Genomic DNA, 20,861 nt, shown 5'->3' with positions numbered 1-20,861 from the left:
AGTGGAAAAGTGGATTGAGTGGAAGAGGGGCCTGGAGTTAGTAAGACTCATCTTCCTGAGTTCATATCTGGCCTCAGACACTTATTAGCTGTGTGACCCTAGGCAAATCATTTATCCTTGTGTGCCTCAGTTCCTCATCTCTAAAAGAAAATGGCAAATAATTCCAGTATCTTTGCCAAGCAAACCTCAAATGGGGTCACAAAGAGTTGGGAGATAACTGAAAAACGACTGAACGTATAGACACATATATGTATGATATACATACACATATAACACATATACATACACACAGTAAATTGTTATTCTATCTTCAGGCTTTGTAATTTAGTTGTTAAGATACAATTAGCAAGTTACCTAGGGAGACCATGTGATAAAATGGAAGGAGTCAAGGTTTCACTTTCTACCTCTGCTACTGACTACCTTGATCAGTTTCCTCATCAGTGAAGTAAGGGAGTTGTACTAGATGACCTCCAAGTTCCTTTAGAGCTCTAATTCTAAAATGCTATGATCCTGTTTGGAACATGGTATATCACAAATCAAAATAAGACTTATAAATGTATCATTAGATGATAAATTATTATCACTGAATAGCTATTTGTTATTATGCTTTCCTCTGTATAATCTTTATGTTAGAGCATTCCATGCCATGAAAGGCCTGGAAATAGTTGGTAAGGCTTTCTGTTTTCTTAGGTCCTATCCCCAGTTTCCCAGCCCTAAAGATATCTTGATGTTGTACCACCCAGTATGCTAACATTACCACTCCTATTTGTAAACCTATACTTTACAATTCACAATTCTACTGATAGCGTTGAGACCAAGTACTCAATCTTTCTTTGTCCCTCTCCCTTTTTTTTTTCTTTTCTCAGTAGTAATTGCGCACTGGAGGGGAAAAAAAATCCCTTTAGTTGTACTTTAATTTTGTAAGTCCTCAAAACAAACTCCACCTTCTGGTATGATGTCCTTTCCTCCTCTTACAGGGAGATAGGCTTCTCCCATCTAAGGAAATGCTTCTAGTTTGCTGTGGGACTGATAAAGAACCCTAATCACCTTCCAGCTCTATTTCCTCTACTGAAAGTCAGGATGAAATAATTTAAATCACTTTAGGATACTAGGAATCTTTGTCTTTAACCATTCTCAAAGTATGCGTGCCTGCAGGGTATTTCTGTCTCTAACTTGAACTCCTGAAAGACTGTTAAGAAAAGGAAATCCCAGCTAGATACAAAAGCTGCTATGGACATCAGTGTTGCTATCATTATATTATTAACTACATAATAATCATTTATCCACTAAGGAACACTGTTAGCCACTTGCCTGATCTTTATGCAATAAGGACTAGGCATTTGTAATTCCAGAGTGACTCTACCAGTTACATGTTTTACCTAATACTTCAGAAAAATGACTAACTTTCTATGGTTATCAAAGAGCTGGGGACCTTTGTCTCCTAGATCTACCTCTTTTGTGGGTCACAATGTCTGTCTCCTTAGCAGAGACACTAACTAGGTGATGTGGTCTGTTTGAATTTATATAATTATTGTCTTGACTTACTCTCTACTTACCAGAAAAATCCACCCTCTTCCCTTTGTGCTGAATTTTAACAAATCAGCTGCAAACAAAAATTACCCCTCAGGGTGCATGTCTATGACTTCTCCTAAAATCATAAGGCCCTTAGTCTGTTAGACATGCACCAAACTCAGGACAACCAGGAATATGGTTGAGGTACTTAGATTTAGGCCTCCCTCTCAGAGGTTCATACTAGGAACTATCAAGATCTCTAATACTATTATATTTGAGGCCTCCTAATGGGTCAATGTCAATTAAAGGAACTAGGAACCGGGGACACACACTAAAGGTATGGGTGACCTTAAAGACAATGAGGCCTCTTTTCCTTACTCATTGTTCTGTGCCTGAGACCTCTGCACTGACCCTGATTGCTCCTTCTCCTTATTCCTCGGTAGTGGAACAGCATACTGTACTTAAAGAAAAAAGCCAGGTAACAAAGGAATGCTTCTCATCCTTGAATTTCTTTTCTCAGATGTGACATTCTCCATCTGTTGCATCTCAGACTCACTTTTTTCTACCATCTTCTAGTTTTCTCCTATGTATATGGCTCCAGGATTACACCCCAATGAGTAGGGGCCATGGAACAAGTCAGGGCATAGGGGAAGGAAGATATTACAATATTGCCTACACATATGGACATGTTCTACACCCTAAGACTAGAAACATTTAGATTACTTACTTGTATGTCTAAATAGATCTGTGATTTCATCAATGTGGTTATTTCTTCCACTGGTACAGTTTATAACACATCCATGACTTCTTAACTCATGACACTTTGTCCATATTCAAAGCCTTCTTCTTAGAGAATCAACTCAACATTCTGGAGGCCTTTAAGTCAAGAGTTCTTAATTTAGGATCTGTGAACTTAAAAGGAAATTGATAATTGATACCCTTTATAATTCTATGAATTTTATTTTATGCATTTAAAAATATTATAAGATATCCATATGATAGCTTTAGCAGACTGCCAAAGGAATCCATAACACCAGGAAAAAAAAATTGAGAGCCCCTGCCCTAAAGGAGCTCACAATTAATGATGCTTAACTGTGAAAGAATATACCTTCTCTACTAATCAAAAGCAGCTGCACTAACTAGTATATCTTAACAACAAGCTCAACTGGAATCTGCATCTAAAAGCAACTTGCTGAAAGATCTGAATCATCTAACAAAAATTATCATTACATAAAATCTTATTTATTATGCTAATAGCTCAAAATTCAAGAGGTGCAACATGGGAGTTAAGATGATAAACATAAGAAAAACACATTAAATTTCAATATTCATGGGTAATTGGACTAATCTTCTGGTATTATTGGTATAGGGAACTCCAGGATGAAGAAACTTCCTCCCAAAGTACAGGTCACCACATTCCTTTCAACTAGAGCCTTAGAGAGTTGAACTGAGCACAAAGAAATTCAGTGGCTTACCCAGGGTCACACAGCCAGCATGTCAGAGGTGGGAAATGAACCCATATCTTCCTGACTGCAAAGCCTAACCTCTATGTACTATAAAATTGTGCCTCTAACTGTAAACTACTATTGAATATTGAGATGTTTACAAATTGTAAAATACTACTTACAGCACAAAGATAACCCTAGTTATTTACTTTGTCAGTCATTTTTCAGTCATGTCCAACTTTTTGTGGTTTCATTTGGGGTTTTCTTGGCTAAGATAGTAGAGTGTTTTGCTATCTCCTTCACTAGCTTATTTTATAGATAAGGAAATTGAGGCAAACAGGGTTAAGAGATTTGCCAAGGTCCCACAGCTAGTGAGTTTCTAAAGTCAGATTTGAACTGATGAAGATAAGTCTTCCTCACTACAGGTCCAGCACTCTATCCACTAGGCTACCTAGCTGCCCAAGTATTTACTTACTATGTAAAGTAAATTGCATTAGGTGCTAATATTGTGTTAGATATTATGGGAAAATCATAGGGGGCACAAAGGGCATTTGCCTGCATGGAGCTTATATTTTGGTTAGGGAAGGAAAACATATATACCTAATTCAAAGCTTGGCTGTGTTATTTACTTGTTGTATGACCTAAGAAAATCACTTTGGCTCTCTGGACCTCACCTTGAATGGCCTAAATGATGATTAAAGTCTCTTATCATTAGAAATATCTGGATACTCTGATAGGAAGATATCTCATTGTCAAAGTTTTTATGCACCCACCTGTGGCTCCAAATAACAGTCCATAATTTTTGCTGATATCTGACACTGACTAATCCTAAAGGCTTCATTTTGTCAATGATAATTGAGAAAACACATAAGCCATGTAGCATAAATCTAGCGTAAGCTATCAAAATTAAACTACACATGCATTCAGATAATGTATCAGCTGAAAAAGAATGCCTCAGGTGTCTTCAATGTGAATCTAAGCTACTTGAAAGTTTCAATTGTTCTATAATTTGTACTTGTCTTACCGGTGCTTAGCATGTAATAGGTGCTATCTTGTAACAGGTGCTTAATAAATACCTAATGAATGATTCTGTTATCGTTCATTAAATATATTCTTAAACCACTTTCAAGGAATTCAAGTATTTCTTCAATAGGAAGGGTATAAAAAGCTTGGTAGGAATAATACATATGTGAGTGTGTATATGTATATATATATGTATATATACATATATGGCAATATGTATTACATAATATATAACATATAAACTTGTCATAGGGCACACATAGCAAAAATATATATAGTAATATACTTTTTTTCTCACAGTAAACTGATAAGGTAGATATTAAAGGTAACAATAGCCCCATTTTACAGATGAAGAAAATGGAACTCAAAGGATAGGTGGTTTGCTTGTAGTCACACAGCTAATGTATCAGAAATGGGATTGAAATCCAAGTCTTTCCTGATTACAGCCCCAAAGCTAGTTCTATTTCACCCAATGTCCTCCATTTAAGAATATGACTTTGTAAAAACTATTTATTTAGAAAACTTTCACTGATAAAATGTTTTGGAAGAAGTTGGGAAAAAATAGGTGGAACAGATTTCTATATTACTACCTCATGAACTAGTTGGTTCTTGATTAAAAAGAGCTGTAGGTTCTCATATTAATGGTCTTCTGGAATCCATTCATAAAGGTCCTGATCTTCAACTTAAAAATCAAAATGAAAATTGATGGGCTTTTGTCATGTTACTATAATATTAAAAAAATTATAAATTATAAGTGTCTGATGACAAATAATGTCTTATGTCAGGCATACACAATCCCCTTAGTCCTTCCCACTTTTCCTTCTTTGTATGTAAACTATTGTTTACCCACTACTGATGTTGGCAGATTAAGTTAAAAATTTGAACCTCAGTAATGAGATGAATGTATCACTGATCAAAAATACCATAGATAATTTAATACATTACAATATGACAGTGATTATGAGGATAAAAATAATAGTTATTAAAAATTAAAATTTCATGCTTCCCAAGTACTTTTTGTGGGGCAGCTAGATGGTACAGTGGATAGAATGTCAGGCCTGGACTTAGGAAGACTCACCTTCATGAGTTCAAATGTGACCTCAGACACTTACTAGCTATGTGACAAGTCACTTCACCTATTTGCCTCAGTTGCCTCCACTATAAAAATTAGCTGGAGAAGAAAATAGCAAAACCACTGTAGTATCTTTGCCAAGAAAACCCCAAATGGGGTCACAAAGAGTCAGACATGACTGAAAAGGTGACAAAACAATGAAAAGTGCTTTTTGCTACAGGGGGCTTAAAAAAAAGATTCAAGAGCAATAGAATTCAGCTTTGAAATGAAGTTGAATAGACCTTCCATTCTTTGAAAGTTCATACACCATGCCATAATTTAGTTGGAAGGAGTTGGGGGAAGAACTTTTTAAAATATGGCCCTTAATATACCTATCATAAATTGAACATTGAATATTATGATGTAATTGAAATACGTTTACTGACTCCCTTAGAATGTAAAAGTGTAAGGAATTATCATTAACACATTTCCCTTTCATTGTAGACACATTCTTCTTAATCCATATCACCTGTCTAGTACTATGTTTTTAAAAAGGGATTTTTTTTTAGAAGCTTTAGCTTGTATTTTCTCCTCATTAATTGCATTTTTAAAGCACCTAAATGACAGTTGAGAGTCTCCTCAGATGCTTTGTGGCTCGTGTTTCACAAGTTCCCATGTTGGCTTAATTTTGAAATGTGTGACATTTGTTTGATATCCTCACTAATTCTACAAATAGAATTCTATAAATATGTTTGTCTTCGGAATTTATGAATGCAGTAACAGAATCTATGTTAGCAGCTTGAAATGGTCTTCATGTGACTTCTTTTCAATTACAGAGGGAAGTTTTAGAGTGGGAAAGTAACCATTAAATCAGGAAGTGGAGAAAACTTAGGCCAGAGTGTCCTAGCCTTTTTTCAGTCCATTACACAAAGTCATCTGTCACTCCACACAACTTCCCCTCAACCACTAGGTTTATGTACACACCTACACACAGATCACTCTTTCCTCCTTTTATTTGGTTAGTAGCAAATTCACTCTGGTCAAAAATGTAAGGGAGTGAGGAAATCCAGAACACTCCACATCAAAGATATCTCTTTGAGAACCAAAGTGTTTTGATGCTTTGGCTAGGGATCTAAATTAATCAGTCCATTTTCCTGTCAGATCAGAGATGCTATGCTCCATCAACTTAGGACAGTTTCTTCAGCCCTAAAATATGTGAAAATGTTCAGTTTGCGTGATTATTTGTCTTATAAGACACAAAATACAAAAAAAATCACTAAATTTCACATGATTTACAGATGGTGTTTATACTGTGACTCCTAGCTGAGAAGTACAAAATATTTTGCAAAATCCTGGTGAATTTTTGTATCCCTCACACAGGATCTACTGTGCTGCTAGGCAAATTGCAAGGGCTCTGGAAGTGATTCCTCAGTAAATGAATTCAGCCATTCCATGCCTAGTGGAACCTGATAGTTATGGAAATAGGAAAATTCAAAGATGAACAATTCCTTAGAGCAAAAGAAGTAGTGTATATATGATATAAAATTGTTAATACTCCTTACATCACTGGGTTACACGTGCTTCTCCTCCCATCCATCCTTTCTTTCAACCTCCTCTGTTCCCTTTTGTATTGGTACTGTATTGGTATGTATTAATCATAATCTTATGAACCCCCTATTAAAATGAACCTAAACCATGTTGATTAATGTGAATGAGTGAACAAGCATTCATTCAACCTCTATTATGTGCCAGACACTGTACTGGATCCTGGGAGTACAAATAATATTGTTATTGTACTCAAGGATCTCATTCTTATAGCATATGTGGGGAGGAGGCAAGGAGAAGAGGCCCTCTCAGGAAGGAAGTTTTGGTTGAGGAATCACAAGGATTGTGAGAAGAACCACTGGACAGTGAACTGTCACACCCTTTCCAATAACAAAGGTAGTAATGATTTGATTACAGTTCTCAGAGTAAGAGATTTGGGACAAAGGCAATAGCAATGGTAGTAAAGATGGCAAAATACTCATGCTGTATAGCTGAACAGAGCCTGTTTTCGTGCTGGGTGACTAGAGAGGATATGAAACATGGCCTATGACTGGCTACATATAGTGAGTTAGTTGTCATTTTACTCACTTGCCCACCAATTCTTCTATGTGTAACCTTGGGAACAGCACATAAATTTTCTGAGCCTCAGTGCCTCATCTATAATTTAGTGATGTAGAGTAAATGGTCCATAAGGTCTCCTCCTATTCTAAATCTGTCATCTTGTGATCCATAGGTAGTGCAGTAGATGGAATGAGGCCTTGGAGTCAGGAGTATCTGAGTTCAAATCTGACCTCAGACACTTACTAGCTGTGTGAACCTGGGCAAGTTGTTTAACTCTATTTGCCTCAGTTTCTTCATCTGTCAAATGAGCTGGAGAAAGAAATCCAGTACCCTTGCCAAGAAAAGCCCAAATGGGGTCACAAAGAGTAGGACAGGACTGAGCAACAAATACATGATTCTCTGATCTAATCAGCACAGTTTAGCCCCTGGGCAAAATCCTGAAGCTGAATGGATTCAATAATAGTGTGTGTGTGTGTGTGTGTGTGTGTGTGTGTGTGTGTGTGTGTGTGTGTGTGTGTGTGTGTGTGTGTGTGTGTGTGTGTGTGTTTCACTTTATCAAGCTTGGGATGCTTTTAGTAGCATTAATAGATTTAGAATTATGGATAGCAAAGGAACAAGATCACATTAGAGGCAAGAGAGAACAGAGAAGGTAAGAAAGCAGGACATGGTGATAAGGAAGGTGAAAAGGGTGACAGCTAAGAAGACATAAATAGGTGATATTGTTTAGAAATAAATACTATTTTGATAAGGTTTTTATTTGGAATCTTTTTGTGTAATTCTTTCAGATCATCACGTGGGCAATTTCCTCATAGCTCTCATTTTAAAATTTGATGTGGACTGGGGATTTTTCATTTTTGTTTTAGAGCTTTACTTCACTAAAAACTGTGATATAGGCATGCAAAAATATCACTCACTGTACACTTGAGTGAATTGCATTTGGGAAGGTTGAAGAACAATAGAATTTACAATTGTTTGTTCCTTTGTTTTTCCACTCCTAAAATGTGGGCAGTAAAAGGAATTAGCTGTACCATCTGGAAAAGCAGAAGTTATCAACAATAAGGAAGGGATAACTTTAATGTAAACTGGTATAACTACATTTTTGTTTCATAAGGCAGTCTGTTTTTGTGTACCTGTGATATTGTTCTGTTATCTAACTCCACTCTCTGCTCAGCCAAGGCTTTGACCAAACACAATCCTGTTGTTGTATAAAATCCTGAATAAAACACCTGTGGGGGTGAATTGGTTTTGCAGTTGCAGCTATTTGGGACAAAAACAAAACAGATGATAAATGTCCCCCAAAGTGAAGACAGAGACAGAGAGAGAGACAAAGAGACAGACAGAGAGAGGGAGAGACAGAAGGACAGACAGAAAGAAAAACAGACAGAAAGAAGGAAAAAGAAAGAAAGAAAATCAGGTTAAAAAAAGAATCCTTTTGCTCAAATCATTGCATATTAATGAAAAGATAATTTAAAGAAGCATATGGGACTGATGGGAAAAAGAAATTGGTGAAAGTTTTTGTTGAAAGTTTTCCTTAGTAAATTAAACTAACCACTTCATGAAAATGTGGGAGAAGTCATATTTTATCTCTCCTTGAGTTTAGACTTTAGTAAATATCTGACTGCACACTTGCTTTGAACCTGTCAAATTCTTAGCATGAATCATTCTTATTTATGAGTCGACAGCCTTCTCAATCAAGTCTCCATTTGTTAAAGAATTTGTTGTTGTTGTAGTTATGTCTAACTCTTTGTGACCCCCATGGACTATAAGCATGCCAGGCCCTTCTAACCTCCGCTATCTCCTAAAGTCTGTCCAAGCTCATTCATTTTTTCCATGACACTATCTATCCATCTCATCCCCTTCTCCTTTTGCCTTTTTGCCTCCTTTCTTGTTAAAGCATGATATTACTTCAAATCCCTTTGCATGTCCTCAAAAGTTAAATTAGCTCAAGCCTATAGGGGACGATTTCAAGGTTCCTATTTATTGCCATTCTACAGACCAAACCATGAATTCTTTGTATTCAATATTTTGAAAGACTTATATTGTCATCATAAACTAGTACAATTGTTATACATATTGATTATTTTGGAACCTATAGTGACAAGTGCAACAAACTGCTATATTCTAGTCAAAAAAAAACACACATCACTTTGCTTCAAATTCTGAGATCTGTTTGTGTTTGCTTACTAACTTCATAAACACATCTTTTTCATTACTCCTCAAAGCACTGAAGAGTATCAAATAGAAATCCAATAACCCATTTTCTAATGTAATGTTTTTAGACGCACAAGAAGACAAGATATACGCAATGGAGACCCACTGACTCACTGCTCAGACCTACAACATCACGGTAAGTCACTATTCTGGAATGCATATTCTCACAGATACACAAGCAGGCACACATGTAAGTACTTTCCTTAGTATATATCCAACTGAGGGAAGGATGCTTAGTGAAATACAAAGAGAGCAAAAGACCCTCAAAACAAGCAAATCCAGAAAACCTCTAAGATTCAATTCAACAAACATTTATTAAGTACTTACTTTGCTCAAGGCAGTATGCTGGGGTAGGGGGAGTGAGGGAGGGAAGGGGAACTGGAGAGAGAGAGACTGAGACAGAGAGAAATTCTCTGCCCTAAGTAGCTTACTTCTCCTGCGGAATACAATAAATACACAATCAGATAGAAATGAAAAACACACAAAGGCATGAATATAAGACTTTTTAAAAAAATTGCAGACATCCAAATAGAACATTTTAGATTACAACATGATTACACAGAGACTGAGTTCTAATATTTTCATTAATAGACTAAAGATTTTGTAATTATAGACATTCTTACAAATTAATACTATGGAAAAATTTATGACAAAAATGAGTATAAAAGGGTGGCAAGGAACAAACTATAACTTAAGAGGAAAAAAATCAACCCATTCAAATGATTATTTTATAATTTAATAAAATGTCAGGCAGGCATTTTTTGTTGCTACACCTAACAATTTGAACTGTGCTTTAAAATAGTTTTCCCACATAATGTTTAAGATAATGAAGTTGTTCACCTTTATACTGTTATTTGCAGTGAATTTCATTACAATGAAGTTTTAGGTCAAGTTAATTCTAATACGGGCTTCCTGAAAGTGTCAAGGCCTGTCTCAACAAGTAGCTAGTTCGTATTTATCCAAGAATAAAATATTAGGGATTGTCTCCCTTTGTGAAAAGAACAATGGGATTATGCCTCCCTCTACTGGGGAAAATCTTCAATTTGATTTTGGTGACATCATTGCTGTTTAATCAAAATTCCTCTGGCATACCCATAAAGAGAGACAAGGAGAAAATACATAAAAAAAAAAAAAAAACAAATGCAAGTTTTAGTGATTTTGTCAATAATAATTTATTTCGTTATTTTAAATTATGGTCACAATAGCTAGGTTTAACCAAACTTTATTATTTGTTACCTTATCTGAAATTTTAAGTCAATCATTGTAAGCATAAAATTAATATTTTGCTAATGCATGAAAATACAATATAAAAGAAAACACACTCCACAAAGAGCATATGATCACAAAATTCAATCCAAAGCTGATGGAAGTTTTCCAAAATCTGGTTTCAGACTGTAATATTTTTAAAAATTGCATTTTCTTTGCTTTTTTAATGTTGTATTTATTTGTATGTATAAAATACAATTAATTGTGTTTTCTCCATAATGCAGATAGACATAGGCAATCCAAAAGGTTGAATTTATAATGGAGATTTTGCAAATGCCTTGATAAACTAAAATGGCATCATTCACATGGGAGACAGTACTATCTGCTTCAGAGAGATAGGAGAACTGGTCCATATATGAACATCCTTCATTGAAGATTAACACATGTGACAGTTCTTCAGTGTCCCTGAAACAGGTCCTCTAACATCTTCCATGTGGTTTATGCTATCTTAGGTACTCTAGGCATGGGCCAACCCCCTCCCGTGCACTTTCCTTTAATGCAAAGAAGCAAACATAATTTGATGATTTGTGGAGATCTGGTTCAGAAGAACTCAGTGTTGGATTCCAGCACTGAATCTTGCCTTTAGTTCCAACTGGTCTTCTCAAACAGGAAGGGTAATATACAATTTCAAATATGTGTACACATATGGATTTACTGCAGAGCAGTTTTAGTGATTTGTGTAACACTATTACAAGCACTTGGTAGAAAAAACCAAATTTACACAAATCTCAAAAATTTGAATATGTTATCAAAATCATATCCCAGTTTATGTTTGTTTTGTCAAGTGGATTAAGTGATTGCATTTAACGTCACCAAAAAAGGCTACAGGTAGTTTCAGCTTGTTTGTCTTTTTAGATATATTTGTGTGTGTGTGTGTGTATCATAGAGAAAAATGTGGGAGAGCACATTTTCCACTTATTTTCCTGACAAAAAGTTCATTTCACCAAAGACAAACATAATTGGAAGCATTCTATTTGCTATTTTATTATTATTTTCATCACTCTTATATTGGAAGTAATGATACAGATAAAGAACAAAACAAAGGTTTATGCCAATAAAATATTTATGAAAGCATAGGTAGATATTCTTGCTTTCAAATATGAGTGGAAGTTTTAGTAAGAAAGATATCACTGGTTCTACAATATCATATTGGATCTTTACCAAACCACTGCTATACACTTTGAAGTTCTGCAAATATTTTAATCTTTTCAGCCCATATACAAATAGATCAAGTTTTGTGTAAAATTATAGCTCATGATCATAAATCTCATGGGTGTTCAATAGGTAATTAGTTGGTTATATTGAAGTATCTGGTGAGTTTATTTTCATTTTATTTAGCCTTGCCTGACTCTTCATGACCTCATTTGGGGATTTTCTTCATATAGATACTGGGGTAGTTTGCTATTTCCTTCTCCTGCTATTCTACAGATGAGGAAACTAAGTCAAACAGGGTTAAGTGACTTGCCCAGGGTTACATGGCTAGTAAGTGTCTGAGGCCAGATTTGAACTCAGGAAGATGAGTCTTCCTGACTCCAGGCCTGGCACTCTATCCACTGCTCTTCCTAGCTGTCCATCTGGTAAGTTAGATGAGCAAAAAACAAACAAACAAACAAAAAACCTTAAAAACTGTACAAGGAGGAGATTAGTGAATAAGTACTTACATTATGTGTTAAAGCACAACTTCAGACAATATATGATAGTATCTAGTTTGAAAGCTAGAAGTAGCTCACTGCTGCTTTCCACTTCCCTTCCATTTAGAGAAGTGGAATTAGTTGTCTTTAGTAATGGATTGGTTGTTAAAACAGATTTGGTGAAAACCGCATAATGTCAGTAAAGCAATAATTGAGCTGAAGTTTGACAAACAATCCTAATTTATCCACCAACATTTAGATTGTAAGTCACTTGAAGGCATTTTTTTTTTGGTTTTGTTTTTTATTATAAAAATTATTTCCTTTTTATTTTGTATCATTAATAATATCTAAGTAGTATTTAATATTTTTAACAAATATTTATTTAGTTGAATTTGGAACCAATATAGATTTGCATGCTTTTCTTTTTTTCTCTCTTCCCTCCTACTTAAATTGACTTTCGGGTGAGTATTATAATGCTCGTTTTCTCCATATTCCCAGCTTTGGGAAGAAGGATATCTAACCCAACTGATCTGGGAAGGATCAAATATGTAAGGCTGGAATGGACTTTGGAAATCAGCTAATTCAACACCTTTCATTTTGTAGTTGAGGAAACTGATAGTGAAAGAGATTAAGTGATTTACCCAAGCTGATACAGCTAATGAGTGGACTAGAGTAGATTAGAACTGATTCCAAAGCCAGTGCTCTTTCCACTGTGCCAGGATGATGAACTATAATTTCAGAAGAGATTCTATAACCTTTCTTTTAAGCCAGTGGTAACAGTGATGTCATCAGGATGTTCTTACTCTTGTCTAACCTAAATCTTCCATTCCATAACCAAAGGGTATTCTTTATTGTTTTTAATAGAGGCTAAAAACTAATGTATCCTTTTTCAGGTGCAGGGAACCTGCAGCCTTGAGGCCACATGTGGCCTTCTAGGTCCTTAAGTGCAGTCCTTTGACTGAATCCAAACTTCACAGAACAAATCCCCTTAATAAAAGGATTTGTTGTTTCAAACTTGGACTCAGTCAAAAGGCCACACCCTAGGACCTAGAAGGCCACATGTGGTCTTGAGGCCACAGGTTCCCCACCCCTACTAGATCCTCATCTGTAAAATAGAGTATTTAAACTAAATATTCTCTAACGCCCTTTCTGGGCACAAATTCTTCAAGTATTAGCAATCATATGTTACTATTTTCAGCAACCTCAATAAAATTTGAAATGTCATTAAATTGATCCAGGCTATACTAAATCCAAATCATTTATTAACTGGATACTATATTGAAAGCACCATACTAAGTGCTTAAGATAGGCATAGAACATTTATCTGACAACATTTATTAAGAGGCTTCTCTGTTCAATACAATAAATAGGGTTGGAAGAGCTAGAAAGATAGGTAAAATATAATTCCTGGCCTCATGAAGTTCATAACCTAGCAAAGTTGGTGAGACATGTACACAGATCAAACACAAACCAGTGCTAAGTAAATGGGGGAGCTGAAAGTGCTATGAGATTAAATGAGGTAAGAGAAATATAGTTCTATCCTAACAATTTCTGGTTGCACCTTAAATTTGCTTTGTTAATCAGTTATTGCCTATTTGGACATAATGCCATTAAATAGTAAGTGTATTTTGCACTTATTTCCTCTAACCTGTTAAGTGTGCCTGATTGGTATCATTAAAAAAAAAAAAATTACAATAAAAACCAAAGATAAATCAGAAGATCTGGGTTCCAGGCCCTGTTTTCAGATTTTATCAGCTGCCTGATTGTAGAGATAATTGGGAACCACTGGATCCCCTTAAGTAAAAAATGTTAAACCTTTGCTTTAGGGAAATTGCCTGGGATTGGATTGCAGAGAGACTTGAAGAAGGGAGATCGGTTAGAAGGCTATTGAAGTAATCTATGAGAAAGGTGATGAGAGCCTAAACTTGTGTTGGGTTTTGTTAGTAGAGAAAAGGTGATATATAAGAGATATTAGGAAGGTAGAAGCAACAAAAGTTGGCAATAGATAGTATATATCAGGTGAGTAAGGGTGGGGAGTCAAGGTACTTACCAAGGTTATCAACTTGGGTGACAAGAAGGGTGGTGGGTAGTACCCACTACAGTAAGAGTGAAGTTGGGAAGAAGAGAGTTGTGGGAGACAATAATCTAGATTATAAATGAATTTGAATTTTTTACAGAGGGAGTTACTTATTTAGGACTAAAGTTTAAGAAAGTGACTTCAGTTGGATAGATATAGACAACATCTGTACAGAGTTGATACTTGAACCATTGAAAGCTGATGACATTACCATGAAAAGTATCATAGAAGACGATCCTAAGACAGAATTTTAAAGGATACCCACAGTTAGTGGGGATTACATGGATATAGAATCAGCTAATGAGATTGAAAAAGTAGTGTCACAAAAGCCTAAGGAGGGGTTATTATCCAGAAGAGAAGGTAAAATAAATGGTGCCAAATGCTGCCGAGAAATTAAAAAAAAGAAAGGGGAAGAAAAAGAATCAAGATTTGGAAAAGACTGTTCGATTTTGCAATTAGGACATCGGTAGCTTTGGAGAGGTCAGTTTCAATTTAATAATGGGTTTTGAAGTCAAATTGCAGTCTCAGTTTTGTAGGTCAAGTATGATGCAAAGTACTTGGCTGAGAGAATGGGAATTGGGAGGGAAGGGTCATAGGCAACTAGAAGAGAATAGGATAATGAATCAATTAGGGAGGAATAAAATGGTTCACTTGTTCTAATGAGGATAAATTTGTTATCAAATAAAATAAATTTCTAGTAGATTCAGTAAACATGACTTCGTGATTTTCTCTAGCTCTGTTCAAAAGAATGTGAAATAGGGTAAAAGGGGTCAGTAGGTAGGGGAATAGTACAGTGCTGAGTTGTTTTAAGGGAATGGATGCCACAGTGAGGACAAAGAACAAAAATGGTAGTTGTAAAACTTAAGGAAAGATGGAAATGATAAAAGATGATTAGATAAAGGAATTTTGAAGTTCTTGATTAAGGAAAAGGAACACTTGTAGATTTTGACTGGATCAAAGCTATAATCTTCTCTTTGTGTAGCTGAAGTGTCTTAAGTAGATTGCCTTAAGACCTTAAGTAAACTGAGAAAAGTGGGAAGTTAGGGTATTTGAGGGAGTATTGATATGTTGACGTTTCCTAGTAAGAAGTCCTGAAGTATGGAGAGGAGGACTGGGAGCTAGGCTTATAACTCAAAGACATAAAAAGGAGAATACCCTGGAGGAGAGGTAACAACCACCAGGATCTGAACTGGGTAAACATTTGGACAATGTAAAACATAATGAAGAAATTGCTTAGTGAAAGTGGTCAAGAGAGAAGAGGCAGTGGAGAGCAAGGATTATTCTGACCAGTAAATTGGGGATTATGAGAAGAAGGGTAACCATACTCAAAGAATGCTAGGGGAGAGGTAGTGCTTCCCACTAGGGGTTCCTGCTCTAGATTCATATGGAACCCCAGTTAATCTCAGAGGTGCCCTCACCACAGAGAAAAGGTATCAGGCTTTTATCTTGACCCCAGACCATAACTCGGTAGAAAATCTCCAAAATAAAACTTTGATAAAACTCAATACTAGGATCTCCCAAAAGGAATTAATAGAGTCCCTTCTAGAAAACTACTTAATGTACATCATAGATAGCAGGTATAAAATAGCTATTTTTAAAAGAGTCATAAGTACACATCAACAGATACTTTAAAATATAAAACAATAACCCATTACATTTGTACACTCTATACATTCATGGAAGGTGAAAAAAAAAAAACTTTGTGAAACTGAAATTGATATTTCAGTTTTACCTTGGATCTTCACTGTCTGATCTACTCACAAATTCCAAATTTTCTAACCATCCAGGAGTGGTTCTTATAGTCCTTTGTGGTTCTGTATGATTCGGTTGATGGTCATTTTCTCTGAGAGTAAATGTACTTGAACGAATTACCTCCTACTAGGCAACCAGCACTGTCAGGAACCCTTAAATTGTCAAATTCACTGACTAATAAAAAAAAAACTGATAAGGTAAAAAAAATCTTGTTGTTGATGGTCACAAATCATTTTTTAGGAACGGTAACCTAAAACATAAGATGCAGCCTGGAATTTGAAATCTACTCTCAAGCTCCCCTAAGCAAGGACAGGTTGACACTGTCTGATGCATGAGGGCATCATTGACTCTAGGGGTAATGGAGAGATTGACCCTTCTGCTCCCTTCCTACTGGAAGTCCAAGAGTTAAAATCCAAATCAAACCTGTATACTTCAAAAAAAAAAAAGTGTGGGGACTTTCCATACCTCTTATAGCTCATTGAGGGGCAGCTTTTCTTGACTCAGTCAATACTTAATTTGAACATAAATCCTCATAATCATGGGGACCAAGAAGGAGTTTCTGTGTTATTCCAAAGAATATATCCTTCAGCAATGAATTAGAACCTGAGTTCAAACCTGGCCTCAGACACATATTAGCTGTGTGACATTAGACAAGCCATTTAAACTCTGTTTGCCTCAGTTTCCTAAATTATAAAATGGGGATAATAATAGCACCTACCTTTCAGGGTTATTGTGAGGATCAAATGAGATAATATTTGTAAAGCATTCAGCACATAGTAAGTGCTAAACAAATGTTAGCTATTTGTTATTATTGTTATTTTAGTAAGTGTCTCACAAAAAAAGGGTCAAGAGCATATCACCACCTCCATTGGAGAAGTCCCAGCAAATCAGATGATACTCCTTTTACAAGGGGCATGATAATATTTTTCCCTCATAAAGTTGATGTAAGGTAAGCACTTTGAAAGTCTGAGATCATTATGCAGGGTAGCTCAAAAGTCATAGGGCAATTCTAAGCTATTAAATCTTAAAACTACAGTAAAAATTTTGGACACCCTGTAAAAATGTGAACTATGATAATTGCTATTAATATCATTGCTGATGCTGATCCTAGGGGTACAAATACAAGCAAAGAAATGAAGTCCCTAATAAGGGGAAGACAACATGTAAAAGGAAGCTGAGAAAGGTGAGGGTGGGGGGACAGATATCCAGCCAAGGGGATGGTGGTGAAATCTAGAGAATACAACATATATAATTTGTGTCTTTTCTCAAATAGAGGTTTTGACAGGAATTCACTGATAGGAGAAGTACACCATGAAGGCAGGTAAAGCATGGTAGTGAAGTCTTGAGTCTCCTTCCATTTACTATGCTCAAGACAACCTAAGATTTTGGGAGAAGGAGGGAATGATAATGAGCTAAAGATAAGCTGTGAGATATTCTTATGTTGGTGGATAAGTAAGATCCTGGAAGTTATTATACTGCATATATATATGTGTGTACATGTGTATGTATATATGTGTATGTATGTGTGTATATGTGTGTATGTATGTATGTATGTGTGAATGTATGTATGTATGTATGTATAGTAGTTCCTGGTGACATTCAACTTCCTTTTTTCATAAAGGAGAACTAGGCTGAGAAGAAAAAAATGTGGTTTTCCCACTCTCTCCATGCCTGCCACTCAATCTGTTCCACTCTCGCACTTAGCCACTTCAGTATACATTTATAGTAATTCAATCTTCCAATACTCTCAGCAGTACCTCCCTACCCCTGTTGGCCCAAGTTACAACTTAGCGCAAAGGTGCCAGATAATGAAGGAATAGAAATGTAGAGTGGGAAAGCAAAGATGCTGGTAGAGTGATGGTAACGACCGATAACATGTGGAACTAGTACATAAGATCTGTGAGGAGGAAAAGAATTTTGATGAGAGCTTTAAAGAGTGATAGAGACAAAATTTGACATAATGGAGAGTGCATTTTAGTCAAGTGGGGTGTCAAATGTAATGCCTTGGAGGCAGAAGTAGATGAAGCATGTGAAAGCAATAGCAAGTAAAACCATCTGGTTTAAAATAGAAACCAAGTTTGAGGGTGATTTTTCCCCCTTTATTCTTAATTAGGCACAAAAATGACAAAATGAAGTACTTTTCAACTATCTTAAATCCAAAGTGAACATTCATATCTGGTCACACCAGTCCTGACCCTTAAAGAGGAGTTAAAGTCTTTGGAATGGATAATGTCAATATTTGGAAATCCAATGGGCAAAGGACCAGTGCCCAACCCAGTTAAATCATATATGTTCCTTTGCTAATGTCACTTACTTCTCATGTTGAATAAAGTCTGTGTGTTCAAACTGAGACATATAAAAGACATGAGACATTTTCAAAGAGAACTGCTAAGAAATGAAGCCAAATTACACACCACAGGAAATTCAGTTCCAGCTGCAATGGTAAACTCATTTAATAACCCACCATGTTGTCAATGTAGTGAAGTTTCAGCAGTATTGTAATATGAGAGAAATTAGAATTAGATGAAATTGAGCCTCCATTCACTTGTGCTGACTTTTCTCTTACAATTGTCTTCTCAATAATTTCTACAACATAACTCACCTAAAACATAACTCACCCTATGGTTTCTAAGGTACAGTGTAGTATAATAGAATGTGCAATGAATTTGAAGTCACAGATTCTGGGTTCAAATGCTGTTCCTCCCTACTACATAGGGTCAGACTATTCACCTCTCTGGACCTCGGTCTCCTCATCTAAAAAATGAAGTTTGGATTAGAGCCTCAGGGTATCCTATAAATTCCATCATCCTATGAAGTGTTACTAAATGAGTTTACCATGGCAGCTGAAACTGAATTTCCTGCTGTGTGTAACTTGGCTTCAAATTTCTTTGCAGTTTTCTCTGAAAATATTTCATCTTTTATATGTCTTAACTCAAGCATATAAACTGTATTCAGTATTTAAATGACACTAGCAAGGCAATATACTATTTGGTCAGGCTGGACTCCAGTCCTTTGCTTCTTTGATTTCCAAATACTAACATTACCTATTCCTAAAACAGATCTGATCATGCCAGCCATACCCTGCCCCCACCTGCCAACAAAGCAAAACAAACAAAAAACTTTCAGTGGTTCTGTTGCCTGTAGGATAAAATACAAACTCTTCAATCTGACATTTCATGTGCTCCACAATCTAGTTCCCACCTACCTTTTTTGTTTTATTTTTCCTTTTCACACACTCTCCATTCTGGTCAAACTGTTCTTTTAGCTCTCCCCACATTCATGACTTTAGATCATCCATGTCCCTGCCTCTATAGAAGTGATTTCCTCTGTCTAGAAGGCACTCACTCCTCATCTCTACCTTATAAAAATCCCTGGGTTCCTGCAAAGCACAACTCGGGTGCCACCTCTTGCGTGAGACCCTTCCAGATTTCTTCAGGTATTAGTACTTGCTTCTTGAAATGATTTGTGCTTGTGTTGTATCCTCAGGTAGAATACAAGCTCTTTGCATCCCAAAAGCTAAGCTGGGTGACTTTGCACATGGAAAGTCAAGGTTCATTGAATTTAATAATTACAGCAAATCTGCTGTGCCATCCAAAAAAAAAAAAAAGGATAAGATGGTTTTCCAGGTTATCCTGAGGCAATATCGCTATAGTGAATATCACTAAAGAAATGCCACCATGGACTGAACCAACCACATAATATGGACCAGTCACTCATCAATGGATTTGAGGCCTGTTGGCTGCACTCAATCTGGTTTAGTCTGTTTATCATGTCAGTTTACTGGAGTGTGACCACTGTACATGCTACAGCTTTTTATTTTATCCCAATATCGTGATGTCATTGGTCTTCTTTGAAAATGAAGGCTGAACAACAACCAGTCACTTCACTTCATTCACAAAAGCCAGAAGAAATGACAAGCTGCTTTAAACCAGTTTTCAGTCAATCTCAAAATTCTGCCTGAAAGATGGAGATTGTAAGAAAGTATCATGTTTAGTCACCATGATTCCAACCTTAAATATTTCTAAATTCTCCAGAGTAAATCTTATAATGGACTTATTTAATACAAATTCATCTAAATCCTCCTTTAAACTGTTTATATTTTCAGTCCATACATACTTCTGAGAGTAACCAGTAACAGCAATTTACTTCGTACTGTATATATTAAGAACATATCTATTACATAAATACTATAGAAAAAAAAACTGATAGGCAACACAGCCTTTTGTAAGAAAGGAAGTGAGGTCAGTATATACATTGGTGATTCTATTTCTTAAATATTTATTGGGTCTTTATTCATCCCAAAAGCTCTCAAGACTTGGTTAAAATGTTTCCCTGCACTCCCCAATGATTTTATGCCATTATGCCTCCTGAAAGCCAATAACGGCTTCTAAACTAGCCCATTATTCACATCAGTGTCCTTAATATAAGCACAGTGGATTTTTTTAAAATGCTAAGCCTGTGAATAAGACACCATTTTATTCAAATACAAGGTGGTATTTTCATTACTGTTTATGGAGAGGTTCTGTTTTCAGCTAATGGGTGTTTCCTCTTTCTTGTCATATCTCTCGGGAAAAAGTAAATTAAACATTAAAGTCTGTGTTTCTTAACTTTTTTTTATTTTTTTTGGAGAATAATGTTCCTATGGTAATTCTTCTCTGGCATACAGATTATTCTGCTTTCCAAGTAATGTATTTTCTGTAAAATGGCAAAAATAAAATATGTCAGATGTATAAGAAAAATCAAGTAAATATTATAGTAGGTATCTTCTTTTTTGAGTAATTGAAATT

At 35.8% G+C, this 20,861-nt stretch overlaps 1 protein-coding gene across 3 annotated transcripts in view; it reads left to right on the top strand.

The window, feature by feature from the left end:
* The window catches only part of SEMA3A (semaphorin 3A), a 596,670-nt gene that overhangs the window by 563,733 nt on the left and 12,076 nt on the right, over positions 1-20,861 (top strand). For all 3 annotated transcript variants that reach the window (XM_027838692.1, XM_027838693.1, XM_027838691.1), the window contains one exon: positions 9,417-9,484. In XM_027838692.1, the coding sequence (XP_027694493.1) occupies positions 9,417-9,484 (68 nt within the window). The remainder of the gene's footprint in view (positions 1-9,416; positions 9,485-20,861) is intronic.

Source organism: Vombatus ursinus, unplaced genomic scaffold (assembly GCF_900497805.2).
Source record: "Vombatus ursinus unplaced genomic scaffold, bare-nosed wombat genome assembly UNPS02014830.1, whole genome shotgun sequence".
Lineage (NCBI taxonomy): Eukaryota > Metazoa > Chordata > Mammalia > Diprotodontia > Vombatidae > Vombatus > Vombatus ursinus.
Note: the sequence above shows the minus strand (reverse complement) of the source record. Positions and strands in the feature narration are given on the sequence as shown.